The sequence below is a fragment of the Takifugu rubripes genome, chromosome 22, assembly GCF_901000725.2.
Source record: "Takifugu rubripes chromosome 22, fTakRub1.2, whole genome shotgun sequence".
NCBI classification, from domain to species: Eukaryota; Metazoa; Chordata; class Actinopteri; order Tetraodontiformes; family Tetraodontidae; genus Takifugu; species Takifugu rubripes.
The window spans coordinates 12,300,272-12,319,662 of record NC_042306.1 but is presented as its reverse complement, the minus strand read 5'-3'; the positions used below and the strand labels follow the sequence as shown (position 1 = coordinate 12,319,662).

At 43.7% G+C, this 19,391-nt stretch overlaps 4 protein-coding genes across 10 annotated transcripts; 3 read left to right on the top strand and 1 right to left on the bottom strand.

Moving 5' to 3' along the window:
- Positions 1 to 28: 28 nt before the first annotated feature.
- On the bottom strand, positions 29 to 3,726 carry stk25b (serine/threonine kinase 25b). Its single transcript, XM_003975746.3, has 11 exons — positions 3,312 to 3,726; positions 2,618 to 2,848; positions 2,475 to 2,531; positions 2,274 to 2,382; positions 1,690 to 1,847; positions 1,399 to 1,584; positions 1,015 to 1,160; positions 828 to 933; positions 675 to 746; positions 396 to 532; positions 29 to 317 (listed from the first exon to the last, which is right to left on the bottom strand). Exons 1-11 carry the CDS (start codon positions 3,339 to 3,341, stop codon positions 278 to 280), a joined length of 1,272 nt encoding a protein of 423 aa, XP_003975795.1. The 5' UTR covers positions 3,342 to 3,726; the 3' UTR covers positions 29 to 277.
- Positions 3,727 to 4,047: 321 nt separating this feature from the next.
- On the top strand, positions 4,048 to 7,769 carry mffa (mitochondrial fission factor a). Of its 5 annotated transcripts, none has more exons than XM_029830789.1 (7): positions 4,048 to 4,200; positions 5,071 to 5,289; positions 5,395 to 5,570; positions 5,713 to 5,801; positions 5,944 to 6,114; positions 6,763 to 6,862; positions 6,965 to 7,769. In XM_029830789.1, exons 2-7 carry the CDS (start codon positions 5,076 to 5,078, stop codon positions 7,094 to 7,096), a joined length of 882 nt encoding a protein of 293 aa, XP_029686649.1. In that variant the 5' UTR covers positions 4,048 to 4,200; positions 5,071 to 5,075; the 3' UTR covers positions 7,097 to 7,769. The 5 variants fall into 5 exon arrangements, with proteins under 5 accessions (XP_029686649.1, XP_003975820.2, XP_011614903.2 ...); XM_003975771.3 differs by lacking the exon at positions 4,048 to 4,200 and adding an exon at positions 4,382 to 4,557 and having other exon boundaries at positions 6,787 to 6,862; XM_011616601.2 differs by lacking the exon at positions 4,048 to 4,200 and adding an exon at positions 4,382 to 4,557.
- A 350-nt stretch (positions 7,770 to 8,119) lies between these two features.
- Positions 8,120 to 11,916, top strand: LOC101070845 (probable flap endonuclease 1 homolog). The gene is made up of 11 exons (XM_011616600.2): positions 8,120 to 8,324; positions 8,833 to 8,899; positions 9,163 to 9,265; positions 9,357 to 9,411; positions 9,611 to 9,672; positions 9,749 to 9,885; positions 10,336 to 10,396; positions 10,477 to 10,608; positions 10,678 to 10,823; positions 10,898 to 11,042; positions 11,198 to 11,916. The coding sequence occupies exons 1-11, from the start codon at positions 8,243 to 8,245 to the stop codon at positions 11,252 to 11,254; spliced, it is 1,047 nt and encodes a 348-aa protein (XP_011614902.2). The 5' UTR covers positions 8,120 to 8,242; the 3' UTR covers positions 11,255 to 11,916.
- A 219-nt stretch (positions 11,917 to 12,135) lies between these two features.
- agfg1b (ArfGAP with FG repeats 1b) lies at positions 12,136 to 19,304 on the top strand. Of its 3 annotated transcripts, none has more exons than XM_011616605.2 (12): positions 12,136 to 12,467; positions 14,389 to 14,482; positions 14,713 to 14,828; positions 14,936 to 15,065; positions 15,155 to 15,311; positions 15,457 to 15,564; positions 16,262 to 16,406; positions 16,513 to 16,592; positions 16,662 to 16,754; positions 16,915 to 17,073; positions 17,682 to 17,776; positions 17,960 to 19,304. In XM_011616605.2, the coding sequence occupies exons 1-12, from the start codon at positions 12,301 to 12,303 to the stop codon at positions 18,017 to 18,019; spliced, it is 1,404 nt and encodes a 467-aa protein (XP_011614907.1). In that variant the 5' UTR covers positions 12,136 to 12,300; the 3' UTR covers positions 18,020 to 19,304. The 3 variants fall into 3 exon arrangements, with proteins under 3 accessions (XP_011614907.1, XP_029686642.1, XP_029686643.1); XM_029830783.1 differs by lacking the exon at positions 12,136 to 12,467 and adding an exon at positions 13,752 to 13,986; XM_029830782.1 differs by lacking the exon at positions 15,457 to 15,564.
- Positions 19,305 to 19,391: the final 87 nt, after the last annotated feature.

Below are 19,391 nucleotides of genomic sequence, written 5' to 3'. Positions count from 1 at the left end.
GATATTGAAATAAAAAGTAAAATCAGACTAGTTTTCCATTCCTTTATTATAGCTGTTTTTGTCTTCTCAGTCTAACAGGTATGAACAATGTTCTAACTGTCATGGCTTTTGTCTTAAATACTCTCTGCTCTGAAACAAAAACTGTAAAAATATTTAATTACAACTAATTAAAAGATCTCCTGGGAGCAGGAATGGGGAGGGTACAAAGATACAAGGATGGGGGGGGGGGGGGGTGAAACGACGACAGGGCAGAGTTACAACACAACCAGCTGGGGCTTCACCGCGAGGATGGCGTGGTGTTACCGTTTAAAGAAAACCTGCAAAAACAAAATCAGAGCAGTTAATTTGGGGAATAGCCCGAGACGGAGGGACCGAGCGGCCAGTGGGAGCATCACCTGCACACTCTCTCCATCATGTGCGTGACGAGGCGGTCAGAGATGCCTGGACAGGACTCCTCGGCCAGATTAAAGGCGTTTTCCAGCTCCTCGATGGCTCCTACTCCTCCTCCGCTCGCTCGCCGCTTCTCCTTCAGCTACAAGAGTTAGAACATCACATATAAAGTTGCTTTCCTTTGAAAGTCAAGCACCGAAATCCCACTGAGGTGATCCTGAAAGTGGTTTGATTAAAACAAAAGATTTAACAAGCTAAAGCGGAACTGCCGGAATCCCTCCTACCTCTCTGAAAATGGGCGTGACCAAGGCAGACAAAGATTGAGACTTGGGTTGTCTTTTGACCGAATCTCCTGACTAAACAGGGAAAAAAGCTCTTAGAGGAATCCAAAACAAACGTGTGTGTGTGCGTGTGTGTGTAACTGACAGGTGTCCCACCTCTGAATCGGTGTGAGTGTAGCCCTTCTGTAGCTTGTTCATTGATGTGGGTCTAACTGTGGGGAAGGTCCACATCGGACACGTGTCTACGTCGCCGTCAGCGTCCCTGAGGCAAGCGAGCAGAGAAGAACGCCATGAGCGTTCAACGTGTCCCGATAAAATGTTCGGGCAATGGCGGCGAACTCACATATCCGAGTCATCGGAGCTGGATTCCTCCCCGTGGCCCTCGGACTTCCAGCGGCGGTAGCGGTCGATCAGCTCCGTCAGGTAGGCCGTCTTCTTGGTGTATCGGGTGATGAACTTGTGCTTCAGAAGTTCTTTGGCCGTTGGCCTCTGTGGACACGTTCCGGACAGACGGACAGAGCAGACGGCCCATTATGATGTCATCGCTCCCGCATTTGGAATCAGTTGTGGATGAATTTAAACAATTAAGAAACAAAAGGTTGAGTCCAATTAACTACAAGACAACTGGCCCAATCTATGGTAAAGATCTGGATTATTTTTCATCTTAATCTAAACAAAGAGCAACCCTGATCCCCTCCAGCTACATTAGTGCAGGAATAGTACTCACAAAACGAGGGTCTTTATTTAAACAAGCCTCTATAAACTCTTTGAAAGGCTTGCTGTAAGGCCCCTCAAGTGTGGGGGGAGTGTTTTTAGGGATGAGGAAAAGGACCCTCATAGGGTGTAGGTCCGAGTTGGGTGGTTCTCCTTTAGCTAGCTCAATGGCCGTAATTCCGAGGGACCATATATCAGCCTGTGGGGAGCGATAAACATAAGTGAGATGATCCACACACAGACGCTATTGTCAGAATATAAATTATTAGCATGATCTCTTTCCTCCTCCAGCCCACAAACTCACCTTGAAGTCATACGCCGACTGTTTGATGACCTCTGGAGCCATCCAGAAAGGCGTTCCTACGAACGTGTTCCTTTTAATCTGAGTATCCGTCAGCTGTCCCGCCACTCCAAAATCGGCTAGCTTCACATCACCCTGCTCTGACAACAGCACGTTGGCAGCTGGACGAGAGACGGAAAATGACTTTAAAACACAGTGTTGCAAGGAAACCGCCGTCATGTCGTGTGCCTCCGATGTTGTGATACCAAATCACATCAAGTGTTGCTTCTCAGTAACACACACACACACACACACACACACCCAGGCACCTTTAGCATCCCCATATGTCGGTAGCTCACAGATGCTGTGATATGCCAGCAGCGTATTTTATTATGCAGATTTATCATGGCTGTGATTTTACAGGCATCACTTTCACAGCCCCATAGGAGGCGTGGATCAAGGTTTAGTGGGTTAAAGGTCAGCTCTTGTATACTGCCGACAGGTAAATATGTAAACTATGAGATGGATGTCAGATACTCATAATGCATTGAAGAAGTGATAACTGCAAATGTGTTTTTAACGTTTCCTGAAAACACGGTGCTTGTTACCTTTGATATCTCTGTGAATCTTCCGCTCAGAGTGAAGGTACTCTAAACCTTTCAGTATTTCCCTCAGTATAGTAGCTATGTAAGTTTCTTCAAGAGGTCCTGGACGGAGCTACAGCAGGGAAAGGCAGGCAAACATGAAGGTACGAGGAAGATAAATCAGCAGGGTATGCATAGAAAGCTTTGTAATATAGGGATTCTCACCAGATCTAGAGCAGACCCTCCACCCAAATACTCCATGATAATCCACAGTTTTGTTCCCTGAGAAATGGATTTGAATATTAGGACTTGGAAATTCAGTTTGCCTTGGGACTATGGACTTTCTACTCGTACTGTTATCATCTCACCTTAAGGTATGATCCATAATACTTGGTGACAAAGGGGCTATCACATTGGCTCAGAACTGTAATCTCCTGCTGAATGTCTTCTATCTCATCCTCTGCTTCCTCCAGATCTATAATTTTTATAGCCACCACCTCTTTTGTGCGGTTGTTGATGCCTTTGTAAACCTCCCCAAAGGAACCCTTTCCAATCCGCTCCTGTTTGGTGAAGTACTCCTCAGGGTCCAACCGGGTGTTCTGGCCACATTTGAACAAAGAAAAGAATGAAATGCATGTATGAGTTCATGGTTTCTTCAGATTACATGCAAACCATGAGCCGCATCATCATGTAAATTAAGATGTTTTGCAGTTCAGTGGTTTACTGACTCCTTTCAACGGGAAACAATGATAATCCGAGTGAAACCAGTCATTGCACAGAGCATATTGTCATGCACCTGCAGTTCTAAAACAAAGGAGGGTTAGAACACCACTACATAATTCAATAAAATCCAGGTTCTGAATAAAATGCTGTGCCGGTTTCGCTATAGCCTTGGCGACATTTCCTTCCCGTCAGAGGAAATCGCTAGTTTTAGTTTTAGCAACTGAATGAATGTCAGACCCCCACCCATTTATTCATGGAAAACCTGACAGCCAGTGGGATTCGTCTAGCCTTAGCAAACAATAAAGGAGGTGACAGTTATTGAAAAGAGAATTTATCTACCTGATTTTGCATGTCTCGAAGGTGTGCCATCCCCCGTGCAGGTTGGACGGGACAGGGACAGCCACAGCTCTCTCCTTCCCCTCTTTTCAAATGGTCTCCTTTCTTCCTTCCCTCTTAGCTGTTTAGGAAGCTAGCTATGTTAGCCAACGAGATAAACACCCAATCTGCCTTTAACGGGGCTGTCACTCCGCGCACTGTTTTCGGCCTCCAAGTCCAACGAAGAACTGAAGAGCCGGGAGAGACAACGAGCTATTGACCGAGGGACCCCATTTGTGTCGGAGGTGGTGACCAGGAGGAAAAAAAGGTTCCTTTCGTGGATCAATATTTAATTCATTTCAAGGCACGTTTAGCCTGTTGTTCATTTGAAGCTTGAGGAGGACAAAATAATGGCCCATCCTTAGAACGCATGCGCGTTGTTTGTGATCCGTGTGGAATTCTGGGGGTTGTAGTTCAAATACTGTTATTAGGTTTATTGTTGAGGCGGTACCTACGTGAGCAAGAGCTGTTTGAAGAAATAATCTTGAAAGACATTCACTTTATTGCATCAAAAGCATTGTGCAATTTAATTTGCCATCCAGTTATGCGTATCACAAATATTTGAAATAGTGCCACAGTGCCATACAACATTCCATTCTAGACTGTGTAAGTTGTTACTTGTCTATACACATTTATATAGGTTGTAGGATTTAATGCATTTTAAGGTTAAGGTGGAACTCTAATTCCCCCTTGTGTGAATTTGTGAGCGAAGTCTCGTTGTAGGGTTGGCCTGGACCGAAATGCTGCCTCTCGCCCGGTGGATGATGGGATAGATAGACTCTAGTATCCCCTGTGTATCCATGAGCAGCAACAAGCGGTGGGAGTCAGAAAGATTATACGACTGAAACTATAGGTAAAATTGCCCTGAGTATGCAAATGAAACATGTATTCGTTTTTGTTTGAATTGTAAGAATAACGCAAACGCTACGAGGAAGGAAAATGCATTGTATTAATTGCCACAACTGTGTGCGTTCGTTTTAAACGTCAGTGCTGCCCGCTGGTGCGGCTCGGTGGAACTGCCTGTGTGATTCTTCTGTACCGCCCCAGCGGACACACGCCCAGAGTTTTGCACAGTAGCCGCTTGGCGCGTCCATTAGCTCGAGTTGGTGTTCGTTTCGCTTTTCGTTTGTTTCGGTTGATGCTGTCAATGTTAAAAACGGGCGACATTTTGGTATCCGATATTTAAAATCCTGTTGTTCGACGCATAACGGTAGGTTTTCGCGGCTGCTTAAGCAGCATGACGTAGTGTAGCGATGGCTATCCGTGATTAGCCACGGATGGTTAGCTGTCAACGAATTGTTTAGCTGTTTATATTTCCCCCCGTTGTTTAAAAAGTACCATATATATTTAGCATCAGGTAATGTGCGTTAGAATCGGTAATCGGTTACCGTAATTACAGCTAATCTGCTTTGTAGACACGGTTTCATGTGGCTTTCTATTGAGTGACATTGACGCCATTTGTCACTAAAGACTAGCTCTATATATATATTATCATGCATCCTCTGTAGTAGGGTCAGTCTTTCTGATTTAACTTCCCATGCATCCCCTTTGATTTATGCCAGAAAACGAAATGGACCACCATTATTATTGTGTTAGGACACAACCTTTCGATGCCATCTGTTATGAGAAGTTAATGTTAGAACTGCGGTAAAGCAGAGGTCACACGTTTATCTGTGGAATTTCAAATGATTGTTCCATCTTTTCTCATTTGATGTGTCTACAGACTAGATGAGTGGGCCAAACTTCACCCCATCTGCAGAGGTGGCAGAGATGAACCGCATCCAGTATGAGTTGGAGTACACAGAGGGTATCAGCCAGCGCATGAGGGTTCCCGAGACCCTCATGGTGGCCTCTGATAAGCAAACCGGACCATTAACACTTGACCAGCCCCTTCCCATTCACACAGCTCTGATGCAGGTACCGGAGAGGATAGTTGTAGCAGGTAAGGGTACAAAAATATCCACCCCCTACATGCATGGTAACTGAATAGGGAAGATTCCGTTTAAAGCAGAAATCAAAAGGTGACTTCACATGTTATTCTCTCCAGGTGACGATGGAGACCCTCAGTTTTCTCATCCTCGAGACCTGGACTTAATTCAGTCGGTCTCTTCTGTTGACCTCATAAATATGAAGACGCCTCCACGTGTTCTTACACTATCAGAACAGCCATTGGACTCTCTTGAAATGGAACAACACTCTTCACAAGGCAAACTCAGCCAAACTGTAAGGGTCCTGTTTTAATAACAGTAAAGTGGATGTCACAAAACTTCCAAATGGTCAATATGAGCATTGACTTTATTCCGTTAGCTCCTTCTGTATGTGTTTGTTGAAATGGAGCCAAACCACGTTGTGTTAATGTTCACAGGCCCAGCTTCAAGCCCGGTCTCGACGGGAACGCAGTGCGAGCGAGAACACGCCTGCCCGATCAACCAGTCAGCTCCGAGGTGACCTGAGGTCAGTACAAAAGCCACACGTGAGATACCTGTGGTAACCCTCCTGCCGCTTTTCCACTGTGAATTTCTATCTCTCATTCCCGTCTTTTAGTGGGCTTTGAGATACTTAAACATTTTTTTCAACTGTTTCTCCCCTCTGTCAGTATAATCCCTTCCCCTTCTGCACCCCCGGTCCGCTTGTGTCCCCCTCTTTCTTCCCCTGAGGATGCAGGCGTCAACCTGTTCACGGCAGCGGGTTTCCTGTCTTATGTACAGTCAACAACACGGAGAGCGTACCAGCAGGTCCTTGAAGTGCTGGATAACAGCCACCGCAGGTGATTTCTCTTCCTAGCGCCTGAAAATTTTCAATTTGTTCATATTCACAAAATCTTTTTTCATGACATTAATCACATTTTAATGTCTCTTCCTGGACCAGACCAAAGCATATTTGTTTAAAATCAACTTCGGTTGCTGTTGTGCAGTCACTGCTCTCTGAACTCTGCGGAAACATTTCGTGACACTCAGAGTCTCACGAAATGTTTCTTTTCCATCACCCAGTTGCCTTTGCTTGCTTATCTCTCCCTGTTTCATGATTAAGCGAATGCTTTTTCCACTGAAAATAACATTGTTAGAGGGAAATTGTTGGGAAATCTCTGTGATGCAACATATGCAAAATCACCTGCATTGTGTATGGTCTCACAAAAGGAACAATGCTGAATATGTGTGGCCGCGAGTCACGAGGTTGCTTTCCAAAGAGGCTGAAGAATGACAGCAGTGGAACAGACTTTCACTGTACTGTCCAGTCACGGGAACTAACTGATGAATCTTAAATTCACTAATTCACATTGGACATGTATGGTATGTATTTCTACCGTGGTACTGAATCCTGCAGTGGAAAAACCACAAGGCTCGTCGAGTTTCTACTGAATGTTGCGGTGGAAAATAGGCAAAAACTTTTAATTGTTGGTCTTGTACCCATTCAGTTCTCTTGGCCATGTTCCACACAGGACGTATCTAGACCTGGCCTTAGATGCAAACACTGACGAGATGGGCTTGTTGGACGCATCTTCACTACGACGACAGGTAAAATCTGAAGTCTCTGGCTGTAAATCAGAAGATCTCGGCCAGTTCTCCACTGGAATTCATCACATTAGACTACAAAATGATGTGTGTGTCATCCCTCAGATTGTAAAGTTGAACCGGCGTCTGCAGCTGCTAGAGGAAGAAAACAAAGAGCGCTCCAAGCGTGAGATGTTCATGTATTCTGCTACTGTTGCGTTCTGGCTCATAAACACCTGGATCTGGTTGCGCCGGTAAAATGGACTGAGCCTCCAAAAACACTGGAAGCCAAAGCAATTTCTACCTTAAAGCTGCACCCACTCATGCTGTTCAGAACACTGGCTACCCCTCCACAACCCCCCCCCTTATGTCTCAAAATCGCTATTTCACAAGCTGTGAAGGCTGATCAATACGCCTTTTAAATCACAGGCAGTGTTTTCACATTTCCAGTGGAGATGTGAAGCCATCAGAAATAAAAAATTTAAAAAAAGCCTATGTAAATAACCTTGAAGTTTGCAAGGACGCAGCATAACATTATATGACATGAAACAGATAATGGTGACAGTATATGATGTTAAGTCTGTGTCTCTTATGTTTGTATTTAAACCTTTGTCTACACTTGCACTGAGGTTCTGTCATTTTCTTGGACAAACTAAACATGGTAAAGATAAATCCATATGGCGACTAGTGTAACGCATGTATCATAAATTGTAATGCACTGCATACCTGTATTGATTTATTTGCTACCGTGACTTGTATTGTAAGTTTTGTTTCTAGGGATAAACGGCTTAAAAAGGAAACTTTTTAGCTATATAGAGACAAGATTAGATTGATAAGCTGAAACCCATCATACATGTGTTTGGTTCCAGGACCAAGCCTCACTCCTGTGTTGTGAAAATGACCATTATAAAGACAGTTTGAAGTTGCCATATTTGCCTTGAATATTCTTTGAATTCAGCATTTTAGGGGAGAAAACATTATGTACAAACAACACTTGTGGAAACGTGGTATGTTTTGTGTTTGATGCATAAGCATTTGGCTTCAGGAAACAATAACTAAGGTACAATTATCTCTGACCTGTTAACATGTCTGAAACTCAATTCAGCCATCACCATAATGTTGCTGTTATATTTGTCCCTCTGTATGATGAGAGGCTGGAGTTTGAATACAGGTATTTTATTTCTTTGGACGTCATAAACCCATTGTTTGTATATATCTGTGCTGTAATAAACGAACAAATGAATGTTGCTTTCCTCCTGAACCGTGTACAACATACTGACCCCTACTGCTACTTTAGTTGGTGTGCAGCCTAGAAGGAGATCATTTTGCTGGTCAACTTTGGAGACGGGCTTCCTTGTTCCTGGACTCATAATTTCCTCTAAGGACACTGTGTCTCTTCTAACGATGGGGATCACTAAATTAGCAGATCTGATCCGTTCTAATGCTCGGGATGCTGTGTCTTACAAAGATATAAGCGACTACACCGGTAATAATTTATGCAGTGCATGTGAATTTGCAGCAATCGTTAACAATCGCTAACCTTAGCAAACGAAGCTAACTTGCCTAAATTTAACGTTTTCGTTCACACTACTCATCTAAATTGAGCACTATTGCTGGGTTTCATTTTTGCTACCAAAATAAAACGAACCACAGCAATGTGAGAACGTTTCCTCTGTCATCGCCGAGGTAAGCAGCGTACTGGTGAAACAGTTCATGCCAGTCTGCAAAATTGGTATTTGGACTTAATTGATCTAAAATATATATATATATATTCATCTAAGATACAACGAATGTTAATCAGTACCGGTACCATTTTCAATTCACCCTTTGAATGGACTTCCGGGTACCAAACCACCAACAGCAACGTTAAACTATGAAAAAGGATAGTGTGTAAAACTCGTAATTACCAATAAGGGTTTAGACTGAACCTATAAAAGTGGAATTAGTAAGAATAATAAGCATTGTTTTGTTGGTGCGACCGTGGTCGTCCACAGGAAAAGCAATCGCACTGGATACATCGATTGTGGTGAACCAGTTCCGGGCAGCAACACCTTCCCTCAGGTGAGTTCCTCTGCACAAATGACCCCCCTCTGTCACAGCAAAGTGTTGTGTATCCCATTAACTTTGCGCTCAACCTCCATTTATCCTAGTATACACATCCAAACATCTAGAATGCATAGCATCCCAGTAGTCCTTTAAAAATGAGAAACAACTAAAATTTAAATGACATAAAATATTGTTTGTGTTGCAAGGATTGAATCCCCACAATTACCACCTCATAGTCACTGCATTTGTATGGGACCTCCTGTGTTTCTTCTGTCCAGCCCTCTGATCGGTGTCTTTTTTCGTGCTCTCACCTTCCTGGAACATGACATTAAGCCAGTCTTTGTGTTTGATGGGCGACCTCCTGGAGAGAAGAGAGCCGTGGTTAGTAAAGGCCAGAAATAGCACTCTAGAACTGTAGCCTGTTAATGACATGAACTAATTAAGCTGAATGAAGCCACCATTTTGCCTGCAGCTTGAAAAGCGCGCCGAGTCAGCTGGTTGGAGGTCTCCCAATCGCACAGGCACAGGTACTCACTTAAATACATCTTGAAGATTCAAAACTAAAGCTATACATGCCCAAATTAATTTATGGTCTTTATTTTTGACAAAGGATTCGCTATGTCATTTTATGTTGGATCTAACGCACAGTTGTATGCAAAACCAATCTAGTTCTTCTCCTCACTCTTCTCCTTTTCCATCTCTATCTCCTCCTTCTGATCCTTGCAGCATCATCCAGCACCAGAGACTGTCTCCAGCTCCTAAAGTTAATTGGTGTCCCTGTCATTCAGGTATAACCTACAACTCGTTTAATCTGTGCCTTGTTTTATTTTACGTGTAGATTTATATCTTTGTTCTATGCGTTAGGCTCCAGGGGACGCCGAGGCACTGTGTGCCTGGCTGGTGAAAGAGGGAACTGTAGATGCTGTGGCATCAGAGGACATGGACACGCTGCCATTTGGAGCCAGTATTCTCATTCGCCAACTTAACTCCAAGAAGGACGGGTAATGGACATCCACTTAACCTGTCATTTAATATGAAGAACTGAAGGTTACTCCATAACAGCGGTGAAGACAGCCATGTCAACCCAGAGGTCGACGTCTCAGTAGCACCTGCAAATTATTTCTGTTCACAATGGGAGGAAGTAGAGACGCGTCGGCCATCATCTTAACGTTACTGTTAAACCTGAACTCGTGAATTAGATATGATGTCACCCACCGCACAAACACAATAGTGAGTAATACAAGTACAGGAGTAGATTGGAAGCACGGCTGTAACCTGTCAAACCAGACAAAGCCGTATGCTGTTCCTGGGTCTACAGTATATGGAACATGGAAAATTGCTTCTCATTGTAGGGATGTGCAAGCAATTTGTACTGTGTTCTGTCAAACGATGCAGTTCATTCTAAGATGGTTTCTTTTATTATGTTTTCTTATTGTCATTCGTATTGACAGTGAAGTCATTGAATATTCTCTATCCAAACTGTTGGAGAGGCTTCAGATTAATCACCAGGAGGTAAGGTTCACTTCAGGTTCTCTGAAAATGACTGCAAAAAGAGTCACCTGTTTTCTCTTTCTTGCAATTTTCTCCCATAGTTTGTTGACCTGTGTATTTTGCTGGGCTGTGACTACTGTGAAAAGATATGCGGCCTGGGTCCAAAGAGGGCTCTGACGCTGATCCAGAAGCATCGCACCATTGAGAATGTGATTTTACATGTCAACAGGAAGGTACTTGTGATTTCTTTCTTTGACAAAATTTCTTTTAAAAAGCTTCTGAGTGACTAGTTTCTGCATCAGACCCACCCAGTGCCGCTTTTCTGGAAGTACAAAGAAGCCCGGAAGATATTCCTGGATGCCCCACGAACTGAACCAGCAGAACTCACCTGGACCGAGCCAGACGAAGAAGCCCTGGTTGAGTTCCTCTGTCGCACCACACATATAAGGTGCGTGCTCAGGCCCCTCAGGTTGCCTCCAGGTCTCAGAAGCTGTTCTGCCTGTGTTCATGGTATATTTGTAGCGAGGGCAGGGTCCGTCAACGGCTGACGAAGTTCCATCAGGCACGGGAAAGTAAGCGAGAGGAGAGAGCAAAGCAGCAGTCGTCAGAGCAGTGCAGGCAGACCCGCATGGAGGATTTCTTTAGAATTACAAGAAAGAGGAGTGGTGTGAGTAGCAATCACTTTATTCAAGATATTTTGAATCTTATTTCATTTTTGACTTTATTGAATTGTATTTAAAATCGTACAAATGTTTACTGTGAAATTAGAATTGCCAGTATCTGTACTTGTTAATATGATGATTTATCTTTCATTCCTTTTAGACCACAGAAGCCGCAGACTCACTCAGAAGCAACGGAAAGAGACCAAAGCCAAAATAAGGCTGCCTCTATTTTCAACACCATTGAAGTTGGAAGCATTCATCCCTGTTTGCACTTCTATCAGTAAAAAAAGTGACAAAAATGGCTTATCATGTTCTGGGATTTTTACCAAGAGCTAATTTTATGTTTTCTGTTCCCTGAAAGAAAATCTGGTTTTTCGTCGCACAAATAATTGTCCATTTTTACCGTTAGCGGAAGCAACTTCAGAGGACCCCTGTTTTCTAGGTGCCTTCTGCTCCCTCTTCACCAGAAGTCAAAATGATCATCTTTCAAGGACACCACCCCCCAACATGCAATACAATTATTCATTCTCTTCTCTGTAACAATGTCGTTCACAGAAGAGTCCTTTAGTGTTGTCCAGCAGTTTCCTGCATAGCCAGCAGGGAAAGGAGAGCAGGCAGAGGGGGGTATTGAAAGAGAACAGTGTGATTACTGTCAGGAATGCCCCCAAGCCAGAACTGGAGACAGGGAACGTCTCATCATGTGATATTCAAGGTGCACCTGTGGTGTTACGGGTGCCAGCAGTGGCCAAAGACTCTGATTCTAAAACAAGAAGCAAAAAAAGGATCTAGAAAATGATTTCATTATAATCTGTTCTGTTTTGCTTTATATTGTAATATATATATATTTATTTGTTATATAAAAAAGATTGTGCCATCTGACTTTTGTTTGCAGTGGTCCTTTAAGTTTATGAAGATGCCGTTTTCATCATAAAAACAATAAATGTTGTTTCTGTTGCACAATCATCCCAAGTCCTTCCAAAAGTTACATTGGAGAGACGCTATATTTTATTTCGAGATGCAGTACCACTCCGAGCCTAACAGCGGCGTATATGTTATTGAGGTCAAACCGCAACTCACTTTCTCCTCGTAGAAGAAGTAGTTTGTCAATCGCCCCAGTCTGCGTGCTAGACCTCACAGCTAGAGCAAGGTGTCTACCCGGCCGCACTAGCGCGTTCACGACAAGTTTACACCGAGGACACCCTCCCTGCCCCGGCTCTTTTGACTTAGCTCGTCTCCCTGTCGTACCAGTCCGCTGTTTTCACAATGGCAACGAGTGCGAAGCGAAAGCAAGAGGAGACTCATTTGAAGATGCTCCGGGAAATGACTAGCCTTCCCGCGAATAGGAAATGCTTCGACTGCGACCAACGCGGCCCGACCTATGTCAACATGACAGTGGGTTCCTTCGTCTGTACCACCTGTTCTGGGATCTTGTGAGTTTCTTTTTGAATGTTTATTGGTTGCGGGAGGACGTGGGTGAACTGAACGTGCTGACTTTGTTAGCTCCGCCACATACTTGGCGGTACCGTTAGCCTGTTAGCTAGCCTTCAAATCGGGATATTTAACGTTGTTATCTGCAGTTCTGTCAAAGAAGGGGTGGATCGGCCCGGCAGCCTCGCCGGTTTTGGTGGTTTCCCTAATTGTTCGATTGTGGTTAGGAGGTATTTAAAATAATGAGAGGGGTGGTCTCGGGCTGAGCGCCTGTGTGGTCTTGTTAGCATTCCAAAGGTGAGGTTCTGATACCTAACAGTTAAATATTTGAGCAGCTTGTTCAAAAACAGCACGTCACGGGGGATCCACCTCTAGTCGGAGTTTTATTTGAACATAATGAGGTATGCGCAAATACACTCATCCATTTAGATGACTCGGAGCAGGGCGGGTCTCAACTTGGGAAATAGTTTTGTGACGAACTGGGGCAGTGGGTCGTCCCTGGATACCGACTGTCGAAATCACTTTTCCTTCCTCAAAGCCCTTATGAACTCATGAAGGTGGCGCAGGCAGCTCGCCAGATTCAAGCCACGTCAGAAAAGAGTTGCCCGTGGAATTCTGGCGTGCACGGTCCTGCGTGGCCTACGTTTGCTCTCCGCAGGTGCTGCAAGCCCACAGACCCAAAACTGTGCTCAACGAAGAAGCTTTGGTCGTTTTATTTCATCCCAGCTTTTGGTCTTGTGTGATGTGAATCACTATTGAAAAGACTGCTGCTGTCAGCATTTATTTTTTACGCCGAGATTCGCTGCTGAAAGGATGTTCTCAACCTTCAGATGCTTTTGTAAAGCCTGCAGCCGACTGCAGGTCTGTCGTCTCTACGTGATGCTGGAGTCAGCTTTGGGTTTGGCCTTCACCGTATCACGCTGTCATGTAACTGTGAATGCAAATTAGAGACACACAGTGACCCAAGAACAAATTTCAATTCCTTCCTCTTTGTCGTTGCGCAAAATCCCATGAGATTTCAGTCTAAAAGGCTGTGATGACAGAAAACTTCCCGTTGAATTGATGCGCCTGCGGGCCAGAAATGTGGTTTCTGCTGCTGGGGTTGAGGCAGGAGGGGTGTTTCCTTCGGTCCCCTCAGGACCAACAACATCATTTAAATGCCATTTTCAGCGATGGTGTTGTTACTTGGCTGTGTCCAGCCCTTATCCATCCTGTTGTCTCATGTAGTTACAACAAGATAAAGGCTCTCAAATCCTCCTTTATCAGACACGAGCAACCCGGGGAGCTGATGAGTCAAGTGTCATTCTGGATATTCTGCTACAAAAGAAAGACATTCAGAAAGAAAAATGAGGTCTAACATGGTGCTAGTGATGTGTAAAAGATTAGAACCGGTCTGGTCACATGTGCAGTTCTATATTTAAGTTTTAGCTGTGTGTTTGAAGCATCCCTGAGGACAACTGGGAAGCAGTCGTGCAACAAGCAAGGACCAGGTCCAGATCCAGATCTGGAAGCGAACCCTGCGTACGTGTATATGATGGGTGTTCTTCGTGTCTTTCACCATTTACACATGGTTTAGGTGTGTGTCTGAAGAGAGCCATGGCTCAGCTTTTGGCCTTAGTATCTAAAGCAAATTGATTTTACTGCAGTTCCATTTGATCAAATAATTAAGACCGCTGGCTGTAAGCACTATAGCCTCTGTTTTGTTACACGTCAGATAAATTTTATAGTGGCAATAAAAGATTATTCTTGTAATTGCTTTGAATTATTAAAATGTAAATGTGGCTTTAGAGTGCTGATATTTTTTAGAAGTCTTGACACAGTCTGGAGTCCTACAGCGTGTACAGGGGCTTTTGCTCCTTTATGTAACTTCATCAGTGTTGCTTTTTGTGTTTTTGAACTAACATATACCTCCACCTCCCACAGACGAGGACTAAATCCCCCACACAGAGTCAAGTCTATCTCCATGACCACATTCACAGCTCAGGAAATCGAGTTCCTACAGAAACACAGCAACGAGGTAGACTGCAGCTTCACAGCAGTTCAGATCTGTCTCTGCAACTTCTGTTTATTTGTTTACCTGTCATTTTATGTGCATTCTTCTCCCTGCTCCGTCATAACCACCACCCACTTTCGGTCATCCCTTCCCCCCATCACTGACTTTCTCCCACCTCTCCTGGCTTTACCACCTCCCCCATACCAAACTCCCTCTCTCCCATTCTCCTTACTTCCCCTCTCACCCCCCTCCAGGTCTGTAAACACATCTGGTTGGGCCTCTATGATGACAGGACATCAGTTGTTCCAGATTTCCGAGAGCCACAAAAAGTTAAAGAGTTTCTACAGGAAAAATATGAAAAGAAAAGATGGTAATATTGTTTTTTTTTTTTGCACGAGTGCAATAAACCAAAGGGTTACCTGTCTCTCCTGTTCTTTAATGACTAAGTTATTGTCATGTGATGTCCTGGATGTGAAGGTATGTTCCACCGGACCAGGCGAGGGCAGTCCAGGTCTCTGTGTCCGGATCCTCGGCCAGCAGCACGGGCAGTACCCCAGAAGTTCAACCTCTCAAGGTCCTGCAGCTCAGTAAAACTCCACTGCGCCAGGTAAGGCATTTGCCAGTAAACCGTTAATATTTTTTTTTCTAATTCCGTTAAAGCCGCCCTTTTCACCCTCTGTTTTTCCTGTCACCCAGTCTCCAGGGTTACCTCGTTCCCAGCCTCACGGCAACACTCAGGAGAAGAAATTTGACTTGCTGTCCGACCTTGGAGGAGACATCTTTGCTGCTCCCCCCACTCATACTTCCAACTCTGCCAACTTTGCCAATTTTGCACATTTTCCCAATCAGTCAGGTGATTTCCCCCCCCCCCCCCCCAAATGTCACATTCTCACACTGATGCAGATGAAACCCCTTTAGCAACATTTGTCCTTTGGTTTGTCATCACCCCCGCTGCATTTTTTTCATCTGTCCATTCTTTTTTTTTTGTACGACTGCAGCACATCAGGTTAATTCAAATGCCAACTTTGCCAACTTTGATGCATTTGGAAACACTTCAATTCCATCCCATTTGAACACGTCACCCCCCTCAAAGTCCTTGTCATCAGGTACCCTCTATCCTTCCATTGCCTTTCTTCCATGCTGTCATCCTCTCTTATCGTTTTTTTATGTGAACTATTCAGGGCTTGTCTGTCTGTCTGTCTGTCTGTCTGTCTGTCTGTCTGTCTGTCTGTCTGTCTGTCTGTCTGTCTGTCTGTCTGTCTGTCTGTCTGTCTGTCTGTCAGTTGTTGCTGCTGGTTGCAAAATGACAAAAGTGTTTTAAACGTTTTCATCCTTAAAACTGTTGACAGTGTTTAGAAGCCTCTATTAAAGTCTTTTAGGGGATTTACTTAAAAAAGGGTGTAAATGACTGTTTAAAAAAAAAACAACCTTAATAACGCATCTACACTGGATTTAATGAATTAAGGAGAATTTCTTTGTGTTTACGTGAATATATTGACGATCTTTGTGGCTCAGTGGAGAACCCGTTCACATCAAGACGTTTTTGAGTTCAAATCCTGATTTACGACCTTCCTGTTAGGAGTCCTTTCTTTTGCCCTAAAGATCTTCTGCCACCTGCTATCAATAACACTGTGTTATTTCATTTGTCCACTGAGCTTCCCTGACCAAGCTTTGGGTGTGCTCAGCGTTAACCCAACTCTGCGGAGCAGCATCCACCCTTCCTAAGAGAAGGGTCCATGCAGAGGTCAGATTTGACTCGAAATTCGTTTGTAATGGACGTCTATCCCGCTCTTCTCTTCTAAGGGGGAAGTGTGCCAATCCCGTCGGTCTCCGGTGCCGTCCCCACACAGTCCCAGATAGGAAGTCACTCACAGGACCGCTACGCTGCCCTGGCCGAGTTAGACAATGAGCTCAGTATCACAGTCTCCACAGGCAGCAGCGTCCAGGGGTGAGACACAAATATTAGCACTAAAGTTTTTAATTGTGTGGCTTCAGGTTCATTTGTGTTTATTAGCACACTGAATGAATGCAGTTAATCAGAGTTTTCCCCACAGAAACCTATTTGGACCCGTACTTGGCTCATCACCAGCTCAGAATCCTCCTGTGTTACCCAGCATGCAGCCTGGCTTTGGAGGTAACAACACTTCATTAGACATTTTCCACAGCTCCTGATGATTTAAAGCCACTCCTGCATTTTATTTAGCTGTTCCATCCACAAATCCCTTTGTCGCTGCAACCGTTGCCCCAGAAATGGCTACTAACCCCTTTCAGACCAATGGCAGAGCTCCAACCGCAGGTGGGTGCGAATTCTTATTGCATATCGACCTTTTTACTGTTTTTGTTTTGAGGTAGCCCAGTTACATTGCCAAGTAGTTTTTGATTTGCCAAAGTGTCTAGAATTTACTCCTCCCTGTGTGTATGTTTGTGTGTATGCACACACTGCCTGTGTCTTGTAGCCTCTTTTGGCACTGGCTCTATGAGCATGCCTGCTGGCTTTGGGAATGCGTCTTCCTACTGCCTCCCGACCAGTTTCAGCGGAAACTTCCAGCAACAATTCCCTGGCCAAGCCCCCATCCCTTATTCTCAACCTGGGGCGTACCACCCTCAGTCTAATGGTTAGTGGCCTCCCTTATATTTCTGTCCTTGTGGTCTGTTTACTTGTGCAGTACTTGTCTGTCAGTCAGCATTTTGGAAATATCCTCATTGGCCTTCTGCATTTGAAACTTCTATTTAAATCCGCAGACACAAATTCAAAGGCTGAGGCGCAACTACTGCCCGTGAAAATAGGTTGCATTTAGAGCTCAAGGTTGTAGAATTCCTTTTTATGCAACTCTGCAGCAGCAAACGAACCATCTTGAACTCTGAATGTTACCACAAGAACCCGAATGCAAAGTATTATGCTCGAGTTTTGGTTATTTACTTTCTCCTCCTTCTGAATGTTTCTTTCTTTCAATGTAACTCTTTTGGTGGGTTATCAAGCGCAGTTACGCAGCCAACAGGTGAAACGTGGTCGTTATGTATGATTCGCCTCAATCGCCGCCACGCACGGTCAATTAATCTGGACCTTTGTGAAGTGGGATTTTCCTGAAAACTGAACGCCGTTGCGCTGTGCATGTGTTCTATATCAACGTGTTGGTGTTGCTTTGTGCACTACTCCTGACAATATCAACATAATGTGTGTTTAGGGCAGCTATCCTTTTAACATTTTCTGTTTAACCCCAAGGCCCTGCATTCTCAGTCTTCGGTCAGAACAAGCCCTCCATGACGCCCTTTGGGCAGCCAATGGCTGGCCCCAGCATGTCCAATAATCCCTTTATGGTAAGCATATGGTGTTTTGTTTTTTTCCTGAAAGGTAAGTATAGCTTCAGAGTTAAGCCACATAGTGTTAAATCTTCAAAATTGCACCATTCTATAATCCATTAGAAGCCTTTTTTTTTTTGTAAAAATGCAGCTGATCATATAAAAAGTTACTGCACTCTTGTGTTGTGTCCCTCTTTTCAGGCTGGAGCTCCTGCTGGCTCTTTCCCTTCAGGGGGTTCATCTACCAACCCTTTCCTGTAGCACATCTCCCACTCCTGGCCGCCAGAGGGCAGCATGCCGCACATATTCACTTGTTCCTCTCATGCAATTAGAGGCAGTACATTTTAAAAAGAGAGACCTGTTTCTTTCATAAACCGTTTACACAACTATGAAGGAATACAAAGGACTAAACTGAAGACTGTTAGAGGAAAAATGTACAGTTTGGACTATATATACAATACATTATATGCTTTTTATTTTTTGTTTATAAGTGTAAGCTGTGCATATCATCCTTTGTAATCACAATTAAGTACATGGTAAATATAACAAGGACTGAGTTAAGAAAGGTTAGTACACACACGTTACAGGGGGGAAAGCCCCTATTGCAAATGTTCGAAATACAATTTAAGACTATTTACAGGGTTCCACATGTTTTGATGCAGACATTTCATATTTAAAAGGGATACTTTTTTTGTTCTCGTTGCATAATTGCTATCTGCTGGCTGTATGGTAAAAGGTCCGTTAGCAACATTCAGCAAACCACAGCTTCCAACTAGAATGGGTGATGGACAGAGCATTTATCCTTGACTTTAACTCAACCTTTCATATGTTAGAACTGTATGACATTCAATATGAAACCAAAAGTGAATTGAGGGGGCCGCAACGACATTAGATGTTTTTGATCTCAAGGTAAAGGGCCACACTGGTCTATTAGACTAGAGCACAAATGGTGAAGCAGGCGCAAGTGGAAGCTTGAAACTGGGTATTTTGTACTTTGCCCTTCTACAGTATCCGTACCTTACCTGTAAAAAAAAATTATATATATATATATTCTCATCTGTTGGTTGAAGATTTCAAAGAAGCAGGTTTTAGATATTCACTGTGTTTTATGAATATTATGACAGCTTGTTCCAACCTTGGGGCTTGTGGGTGAGACCAAAACTGGGTTGTCTTCATTGACATGGTGACTTCTGTTGACAGGGAATACCAATATTCACTGATTCAGCCCAGAAAAATCACAACCTCTGGATACAAAACCGTTATGTTCTTATTGCTGTCTTCTCTTTTGCCTTTTTTTTTTATTTAAAAAGTTTTTGGACTAAAAGGCATGAGGATAAATATTAGTCTCTTTAAAATAAGTTGGGAAACAGACTTGTTTAGGGAGTATTTCATTACTGGGTCGTCTGGGCGATTGTTGGGTCTCTGTCTTATCACCAATGACTAACAATAAATTTGATGATGTGTTTACTGTCGTTACAAGAGTAGGTAAGTAAACGTGTACATATATAAATATATGTATAAATAAATTAAAGGATTTTTAACTACAGTGCGGAATTGTGTGCAAGCTTAATTTCATTTAACCGTAATGTGACGTGACTGAAAGCCACGTTATATTTTGCGTGGCTTATTAGAA

What these genes read in the sequence shown, in the direction of transcription:
- stk25b (XM_003975746.3), bottom strand. Translation starts at nt 3,341, where the DNA reads ATGGCACACCTTCGAGACATGCAAAATCAG. An exon ending in GATTCACAGAGATATCAAAG is followed by an intron (nt 1,848 to 2,273) that starts GTAACAAGCACC and finishes TCTCTCGTCCAG; the next exon opens with CTGCCAACGTGCTGTTGTCA. An exon ending in ACACTCACACCGATTCAGAG is followed by an intron (nt 747 to 827) that starts GTGGGACACCTG and finishes TTCCCTGTTTAG; the next exon opens with TCAGGAGATTCGGTCAAAAG.
- mffa (XM_029830789.1), top strand. Translation starts at nt 5,076, where the DNA reads ATGAGTGGGCCAAACTTCACCCCATCTGCAGAGGTGGCAGAGATGAAC. An exon ending in GGAGAGGATAGTTGTAGCAG is followed by an intron (nt 5,290 to 5,394) that starts GTAAGGGTACAA and finishes TATTCTCTCCAG; the next exon opens with GTGACGATGGAGACCCTCAG. An exon ending in CAGCTCCGAGGTGACCTGAG is followed by an intron (nt 5,802 to 5,943) that starts GTCAGTACAAAA and finishes CCCCTCTGTCAG; the next exon opens with TATAATCCCTTCCCCTTCTG.
- LOC101070845 (XM_011616600.2), top strand. Translation starts at nt 8,243, where the DNA reads ATGGGGATCACTAAATTAGCAGATCTGATCCGTTCTAATGCTCGGGAT. An exon ending in CTTAACTCCAAGAAGGACGG is followed by an intron (nt 9,886 to 10,335) that starts GTAATGGACATC and finishes TCGTATTGACAG; the next exon opens with TGAAGTCATTGAATATTCTC. An exon ending in TTTTACATGTCAACAGGAAG is followed by an intron (nt 10,609 to 10,677) that starts GTACTTGTGATT and finishes TTTCTGCATCAG; the next exon opens with ACCCACCCAGTGCCGCTTTT.
- agfg1b (XM_011616605.2), top strand. Translation starts at nt 12,301, where the DNA reads ATGGCAACGAGTGCGAAGCGAAAGCAAGAGGAGACTCATTTGAAGATG. An exon ending in ACATTTTCCCAATCAGTCAG is followed by an intron (nt 15,312 to 15,456) that starts GTGATTTCCCCC and finishes GTACGACTGCAG; the next exon opens with CACATCAGGTTAATTCAAAT. An exon ending in TGGCAGAGCTCCAACCGCAG is followed by an intron (nt 16,755 to 16,914) that starts GTGGGTGCGAAT and finishes TGTGTCTTGTAG; the next exon opens with CCTCTTTTGGCACTGGCTCT.